Raw genomic sequence first — 8,756 nt, forward strand, 5'->3', positions numbered from 1 at the left:
TTTAATTTACTAAGTTCTTATGAGAAGAAGAGGGGAGAATATTTCTCTGATTACCGTGGTTCTTTCATTTAAAATGTATATATTTTAATTTTTACAACTTTCGTTAATTTTGTTTTTCTCCCCTTAAGTTTGCATTTTTTAAAGCTTTGGTTGACTTAGCAAGGCTTATGTATTCTCAAGGTGGAAGGTAAATATTTGCTTTAAGGAAGACCTATTACAGTGTCCTCAAGATAATTCCTCTGTCCTTACCTTCCTATGGTGCAGCATGAAGAAATTTCTGTCTAGCAAGAATTGGGGTGTGGATTTAGAAGATCCATATGCAAACCTCTCTAACAGTTTATAATTCTGTGATATCAGTAAGTTATTTAGTTACTTTATAATTATCATGTAATCCGAGAAGAAAATCTGAAAATGGAACAGTATGATAATAGTATCACTTAATAGCTTCACTATTATATCATGGGAAGAATTGAAATGAGTGGTAAGGAATGTTTAATTATGATGCCATAATAAAAAATATAAGTTTGATATACTAAAATGCTTGATGTTTGAACAGGGTATTTAAAGGATCCACGATACCAGGAAGTAGATAGGTAAGTTGGGTTCATTTTTGTTCAGTTTTGAATTACATTCTTGGAACTAGTTTATGAACCACCTGAATTTAGTTTCACAAATCTTATTCCCAACAGACGGTTTTCAGGAGTTCGCCGAGATGTATTTTTAAATGGGGTAAGCATTCCTTTTTTTTTATTTAATGCACATAAAATCAGTATCTGCTTTATTTTGTAAGTTCTGGGTTTTTATTTATTGACATTATCATCTTTCATTTTAGTCCTACAATGATTATGTGAGGGAATTTCATAACATGGGACCACCACCACCTTGGCAAGGAATGGTTTGTATTAATTCTGTTTTTGCAAGTTATATAATTTCATTTGCAGTTCCATACATTTTGAATGCTTACTTGGAGTCTGGTGATAAGAAAATTGCATGCTGTTTTTAAAGTAAAGGCTAATGAATGATTGGATTTGTATTAATAGTGGAGGCTTAGTTGATAAATGTTATGATTTATTATTGTGGTGGCTAGTAGTGTAAACTCTTCAGGGTTCAAATACCTTCCCGTCTCAGCTCTGACTTTAGATAAGTTTCATAATACATTTTTGTCTTAGTTTTCCTTATCTGTGAAATTTGGATATCCATTCATTCTTTGACTCATCAAACTATTTAGTACCTACTCTGCACGACACTGTTTGCTCTGGGTGTGCATCAGTGAATAAATTGGGACAGTATGCCTATGCTTGTATAGTTTAAAATTTAATGGAATAGTGTCAACCTCGTAGGATTGTCAAGAAGCTAAGTTTGCAAAATACATGTTAAGTTTAGCATAGTGCCTGACCCTGATATTCAGTAAATTCTCTATGTTAAATAAGGTTAACTAAATCTTGTTCCTAAACTTTAATTTTTTTCTTTTTTTAAGAAAACTGGATGTTCTTCTTAAAGTATATTTTAAAGTATTAAAGATAGCTGAAGCATTAATTCCTAATAAAATAAAACAACTTAGAAGTTTAATTTGTTCTGATTGTTTCTTACCTTTTTATCTTAAAATGCTGCCTGTAATGTGGCCTTTTCATCTGACTTTTGTTTCACTTAAGGTACTGTATACAGACAGATGAATTATTTCTTTCCTTTAGAGTATGAAATTTAAAAAATAATAGTAATATCTTGGCCCTAACTAGGGGGAGAACTACCTTGATTTTCCATCATTCATTTTATAATTGCATTTATAATTGCATTATTCATTTTATAATTGCATTAGCTCTTTAAATACATTTGTGCATAGTATTAACATGACTGATTCTAGAGTCAGATTGTCTGATGTTGTGTCTAACTTCTACCCTCTTTAGTAGCAGTGTGAATTTGAGCAAGTGACCTAACCATTTGGTGCCCCAGTTTCCCTTTTTGTAAACTAGGATTACATAATAATACTATTACCTATAATTCTAGTAGTACCTATCTGTAGGGTTGCTGTGGGGATTAAATGAGACTTGTAAAGTGCTTAGGACAGTGAATAGTAATCACTCTGTAGGATAGGCTTTTGATTTCTAGTGGTATTTTATGGTATGTAAGTATAAATGTTACATGTTAGATGATGGGGTTTAAATATTCAGGAGTTTATTACACACATTTTTTTTTTCCAACAAGCAAATAAAGAGGGTATTTTAAAGAATGCTAATGTCATTAAAGTAAATGGCTTCAACAGTAAATTCTTTGGGATGGGTGGTTTGGATAGGGAATTCTAAGAATGGTTTGTTACAAGGATGTTTTTTAGATGCTTATGGAAATGGTTTTCATTTTTTAGACTCCTTATCCTGGAATGGAACAACCTCCACACCATCCTTACTATCAGCACCATGCTCCGCCTCCTCAAGCTCATCCCCCCTATTCAGGACATCACCCAGTACCACATGAAGCAAGATACAGAGATAAACGAGTAGTAAGTGCACAAGAAGGCAAAAGCGTGAGGGAACTACTTAGAATCCTGTAGATAATTTAAATGTGGGGGACACTGACTTACTGGAAAAGACCCTGATGCTGGGAAGGATTGAGGGCAAGAGGAAAAGGGCGACAGAGGATGAGATAGTTGGACGGCATCCCAACTCAATGGTCATGAGTTTGAGCACGCTCCAGGAGGTAGTGAAGTACAGGGAAGCCTAGTGTGCTGCAGTCCATGGGGTCAAAAAGAGTCTGACATGACTTAGTGACTGAACAACAACCAGATTATGTTGATTAATAGATAATGGTTTCATATTTCTACTGCAGATTGTTTAGGCTAATCCCTTTGATTATTTAAGTGGATTATTTTTGAGTAAATATTTCTGGGTCTTCAATATAATAGTTGGGCTGAGTTTGTTTATTAAATGCTACACACATGATGACTCTGCTGGGCCACATAAACTTCTTTTTATCTTCCCAGATGATAAAGAGCATGCATGTCTGAGAACCAGTCAGAGCGGTAGTTTCTTATCTTTGAGATCCTTTCATCTGTCATTTATTTCCTTATCTCATGAAGTTATTAAGCCTTCAAAATAAAGTCACACTAGGACCATTAATATTTAGTAAAACAATCTGAGAATTCTAACAAACAGACTTTTGGAGAAGGAAATGGCAACCCACTCCAGTATTCTTGCCTGGAAAAGTCTGTAGACAGAGGAGCCTGGCAGGCTGCATGCAGTTCATGGAGTCACAAAAAGAGTCGGATGTGACTTCACAACTGAATAGCAGTAGACTTTTAGTAGTTTTTTTTTTTTTCCACCCACCACTCAAAGAAGTATACAGCCAATGTATGATGAAATCTTAGTTGAATAGCTAGCTTGTGGTGTTTTTGAAAATGCCTTTTTTAAATGATCACATTATTTTCAAAAAGCTTTTCTGAGACTCTTAAACTGTTCTTGTCCTTTTTAACAGGTTGTGCTTCATGCACCATTATATAGTAGCTTTCTGGTTAATACATATGTGTAATATATTTTGTATTTACTTAATCACTTTTTTTTTAATATATGAAAGGTAGTGTGAAAATTTGAACCTTATGAGCTGACTTTTGAAGAAACAAAGTTCAGTAAGTAAAGATGAGTTGAGAACTGAAAGAGGAACTCTAGAGCAGGGGTCAAGCTTAGTAGTAGCCACAGTGACAACCTTGCACCTCACTTAGTTGCTTATCTTACCCTTCACTGTCCTCCTCAGCCTTATATGTATTATTACCTCTGTGTGAAATAGACTTCACAGTCTTATTGCAGTACATATTTTTAAAAAATTCTGTCAAATTCCATAAATTGTTAACAGTGATTTAGTTTGAAAGAAAATCAGGAATGGGAGAATTCCCAATTTCACCTTTAGAGGGCGCAGTTGGTTTGCTTTAGTTTGTAGACTCAAAGGAGGAAAAATTAAGTAGAATCCACCAGTTGCAGAAAAACATTGACATTTAGCATAGGTGGCCCCCATGTATTGATGTCATTCATCATGCAGTTGGAGGTCATAATTAGGTGATTATTTGGCATAAATCTTATTAAAGAGATTGGTTAGAGAAATTAAAAACTGACTACAAGAAATGATTTTTTAATGAGATCTGAGTAAATCATCTGTTGTGTCTAATTAGTAAGACATCAGAATCCTTTTTCTAAACAATGTCAAAATTGCTTTCTGTGAATTAATGCATTAGGGTATTTCTTTAGATTCTTCTCTCTACCAGACAATAATTACTGTAAATGGACTCATAAATTCCATTTGATTTTTGACATACCTTATCCATTTCTTACCTTTCCTAGCATGATTATGATATGAGGGTGGATGATTTCCTTCGTCGAACACAGGCTGTTGTCAGTGGCCGGAGAAGTAGACCCCGTGAAAGAGATCGGGAGCGAGAACGAGACCGCCCTAGAGATAACAGAAGAGACAGAGAGCGAGATAGAGGACGTGATAGAGAAAGAGAAAGAGAGCGATTATGTGATCGGGACAGAGACCGAGGGGAGAGAGGTAGATATAGGAGATAATGCGCTTTTGGAAGCACTGATTGTTTAAAGATACAGAATCTTGTATTTTTCTTTTTGTGTGTGTTTACAAGTAGTAAATTTATTTTCAACTGTCTACTTAAAGTTCATTGTGTAGAAGGATTTATTATGACCCTCTTTGTTCCAAGCATGCAGTATAATAAGAACTGGAAAAACTCAAATCCTCCAAAAATGCACAGTTGACAGTTTGAGTTGACACTTTTATTGGGACAGAATGGAACAGTCCAAGAATGTAGATACTGATTCAGTCTCTGTAAATCTTCATCTGCTTATAGGGTGTTCATCCTAGAGTTATTTTTTGTTCATTTTCTTTCTTTTGGATCTTGATTGATGACTGCCATGATATTTTGCTTTGATGTATTTCTAAATGTAGTTGCACACGGTTCAGTAAAAATAATGCTGCTATCAAGTATGCAAATATTGAAGTATGATGGTTTGACTCTATGGCAGTGTTGTAGCAGCCTCTTGGTTTCTCCCTTTCCCTCTTTTTTTTAATCTTAAAAAAGTCACTTTTTATTTTTCTTCGTCTTCAATGATGAGAGCAATATTAAGAAGACATTGCTATCTAATTTTTAATCTTTTTAGATAGGAAAACTTCTTATGTTCAGTAGCATGGTTGATGCTATTGGTTTAGCCTTCTCCTCCAAACTGTATACATTGGCTTGGAATGTTCACAGCCTGCGTGTGTGGCAGAAGAAGATAATTCCCATATTCTACATTGCTACTGTTTTGTATAAAATAAATTGGTAAAGATTGACACTTATCTCTTGTGTTTCTTTCTTGTCTGAACGCAAGTTTGTTTTCTTGTGTATGATGTATGGGGTTGGCCAAAAAGTTCATTTGGCCAAAAAGTTCATTTGGGTGTTCCATATGATGTTATGGAAAGACCCAAATGAACTTTTTGACCAACCTATTAGTAGACATAAAAGAATGCTTTGTGCTTAGAAATTGTGGGACCCCCATTTGTATTTTTTGCGTATTTTATCGAAAATGATTAACCTAGGTCAATTATATATAAATGTTTACTTTTGTTTCTAATATAAGAACTAATGGTACATAGTGGAATTTCATTGATATTTTGGTTAAGGTATTCATTTGGTAGCATTTTTGGATCTACTTTGGTTACAGGATTATTTTTTTTTTTTCAGGTTTTGTGTTCATCTTTGATGTTAGATATTTCCTATTTTACTTTTAAAATACACCTTTAAAATTAACCCTCATTAATCCTTCTCAGTAGTAACAAGCTATATAAAATATAGTTTATAAATAAATAAGTTTATATTTAAAAAAATAAAAAGATTTAAACTTTTTTTTCATAAATCCACGTTTATTTATTTACTTTTTAGTAAGTTTAAATACTTGAAGGATGCAACATCACACAGGTTCTACGTCCAGTAGCAGGAAGGTTGCTTTGAAATTCGGCATGAACCATGCCTCTGTTGCTGTGAGCGTGAGTTATCTTTTTCCAGATTACTCTGGTTTTGTTAGGTTATCTGCCAGGAGTTACTGTGGTGTTCTTTGCTTTGTGCACATAAGCAGATCACTTGCCTAGATAGAATTCATCCCAAGCATATACACCTTCAGTTTTCAGCAGAGCTGTGTGCTCCCTCTGGTTCCATAGACCCCACTTTTAGCCACCAAAAATGGCCTTGTACCACAGCCTTCCAGACATATCTGTTGTTTTAGACATCCTGCTCCGAGCAGGCCTCCACAGGATCCAGGATGGCTGAAAGAACTGGATTTTAAGTTACCATTTTGGCCTTTGTTATGTTGAATATTTAAATATTTGTGATATTTGCATGTTTGATCACATTTTTCCATTTTCATACACTGTCATAATTCTGTGCCAGATCATGTTCATAATTGGTGTCAAAAGAACACAAGAACTTCACTGTTGAATGATTTTTAAAACTGTCAGTTTACTGCTTTCATATTCTCACTGACATTTAGAATATTTTTCCATGCGCTCCCAATTAGTATTTAGGTTGGTGCAAAAGTAATTGTGGTTTTGCATTGTTGAACTTTGTCGTTTGATATTGAAATATATTCTTAAATAAATGTTATGTTTACATCATTTTAGCACATTTCTTGCTTTATGTTTCTACTGAAGATTTATAGCTGTTTAATTTAGACTAGAGAAATGATGTTAGACAAAAAGCACATTCAAGCGATTTTCTAATTCGAGTTCAAAATGGGTTTTATGCGACAACCAGCTCTGGTTGGACCAAGAAGCTCCAAAACACTTCACAAAGCCAAACTGGCACGCCCAAAAGGTCATGGTTACTGGTGGTCTGTTGTCAGTCTGATCCAGTACAGCCTTCTGGATCCTGGCAAAACCATTACATCCAAGAAGTATGCTCAGCAGATTGATGAGCTGCACTGAAAAGGCCCAGTTCTCTCCACAATGTCTGACCGCTCAACCAAAGCTTCAGAAGTTGAAAAAATTGGGCTATGAAGTTTTGCCTCATCCACCTTATTCACCTGATCTCTTGCCAACTACCACCTCTTTAAGCATTTTACAACTTTTTGCAGGGAAAATGCTTCTACAACCAGCAGGAGGTAGAAAATGCTTTCCAAGAGTTCATTGAATCCTGACGCATGGGTTTTTGTGCTACAGGAATAAGCAAACTTGTTCCTCATTGGCAAAAATGTGTTGATTGCAGTGGTTCCTATTTTGATTAATAAAGATGTGTTTGAGTCTAGTTATAATGATTTAAAATTCACAGTCCAAAACCACAATTAACATTTGTACCAGCCTAATAGATATATATTGTTCAGTTGCTCAGTTGTGTCTAGCTCTTAGTGACCCCATGGACTGCAGCACATCAGGCCTCCCTGTCCTTCACCATCTCCTGGAGCTTTCTCAAAAACTCATGTCCATTCATTCGGTGATGCAATCCATTCATCTCGTCCTCTGTCGTCCCCTTCTCCTGCCTTTCAGTCTTTCAAAAAAAGGATTTATTTTAAATCTCTGCAGTGGGGTTGAGAAGAAAGAACACTTATGTATTAAGAAACCTGGATTCTGAATCAGCATTGCCTTTGATTAAACCAATTGGTAATAAATTTCACTAACGTTTATATTCACCAGTACATTTTACAAGTTAATATCAGTTCAGTTGCTCAGTCGTGTCTGACTCTTTGTGACCCCGTGGACTGTAGCACGCTAGGCCTCCCTGTCCATCACCAACTCCCGCAGTTGACTCAAACTCAGTCCATTGAGTTGGTGATGCCATCCAACTCTCTCTTCCTCTGTCGTCCCCTTCTCCTCCAGTCTTCAATTTTTCCCAATATCAGGATATGTGTACATATATTTAATTCATTGACCCAACCATCATAAAAAATTTTGCTGCTTTCCATATCAGCTGTATTTTTTATCTCAATTCCTCCACTGAGGAATTGTGACCACTATCTTTTGCTTCAGAAAAAGCTTTGCTTGTCTCTTTATCTTCCTTTACTGCAGATTCTCTTACTTCTCTCTTTGCCAGCACTTTGGCTGTTCTAAGTTGCTAGTCTGATGGGATGATATGAACCTTGACCCTCAAACTACCCTACCCTTGTCAGTTCATGGTTATCACTAGCACTGAGTTCTACCCCACTAAATTTTAGGCACCCCTTTGCATCCTGGGGCTTCCCAGATGGTGACGCTGCTGCTAAGTTGCTTCAGTCGTGTCCGACTCTGTGCGATCCCAGAGACGGCAGCCAACGAGGCTGCCCTGTCCCTGGGATTCTCCAGGCAATAACACTGGAGTGCGTTGCCATTTTCTTCTCCGGTGCATGAAAGTGAAAAGTGAAAGTGAAGTCGCTCACTCGTGTCGACTCCTAGCAACCCCATGGGCTGCAGCCTACCTAGCTTCTCTGTCCATGGGATTTTCCAGGCAAGAGTACTGAAGTGGGGTGCCATTGCCTTCTCTGCAGGTGGTGCTAGTGGTTAAGAACTCACCTGCCAATGCAGGAGATGTAAGAGACTTAGGTTCGACCCCTGGGTTAGGAAGATACCCTGGAGGAAGGTATGGCAGCCCATTCAGTATTCTTGCCTGGAGAGCCCCTTGGACAGAGGACTTTGGAGGGCTATAGTCCATGAAGTTGCAAAGAGTTGGACATGACTGATAGATTTTAGCACACAGCATAGCACGCTGCATCCTGAGTCTCAGATTAATCCCTTCTTTCCCTGTCATGTAACTATGATCTTAT

The 8,756-nt window shown here is 36.5% G+C and overlaps 1 protein-coding gene and 1 pseudogene across 5 annotated transcripts in view; one reads left to right on the plus strand and one right to left on the minus strand.

The window, feature by feature from the left end:
- The window catches only part of YTHDC1 (YTH N6-methyladenosine RNA binding protein C1), a 38,428-nt gene extending 33,102 nt beyond the window's left edge, over positions 1-5,326 (plus strand). For 3 of the 5 annotated variants that reach the window (XM_055588702.1, XM_055588705.1, XM_055588707.1), the window contains 5 exons: positions 557-593; positions 666-729; positions 833-895; positions 2,360-2,494; positions 4,323-5,326. In XM_055588702.1, coding sequence (XP_055444677.1) covers positions 557-593; positions 666-729; positions 833-895; positions 2,360-2,494; positions 4,323-4,547 — 524 coding nt within the window. In that variant the 3' untranslated portion in view covers positions 4,548-5,326. The remainder of the gene's footprint in view (positions 1-556; positions 594-665; positions 730-832; positions 896-2,359; positions 2,495-4,322) is intronic. The other 2 variants (XM_055588703.1, XM_055588706.1) reach the window with 1 other exon arrangement.
- Positions 5,327-5,916: 590 nt separating this feature from the next.
- LOC129657935 (60S ribosomal protein L35a-like) lies at positions 5,917-6,237 on the minus strand (annotated as a pseudogene).
- Positions 6,238-8,756: the final 2,519 nt, after the last annotated feature.

The sequence above is a fragment of the Bubalus kerabau genome, chromosome 7 (genome assembly GCF_029407905.1).
Source record: "Bubalus kerabau isolate K-KA32 ecotype Philippines breed swamp buffalo chromosome 7, PCC_UOA_SB_1v2, whole genome shotgun sequence".
Lineage (NCBI taxonomy): Eukaryota > Metazoa > Chordata > Mammalia > Artiodactyla > Bovidae > Bubalus > Bubalus kerabau.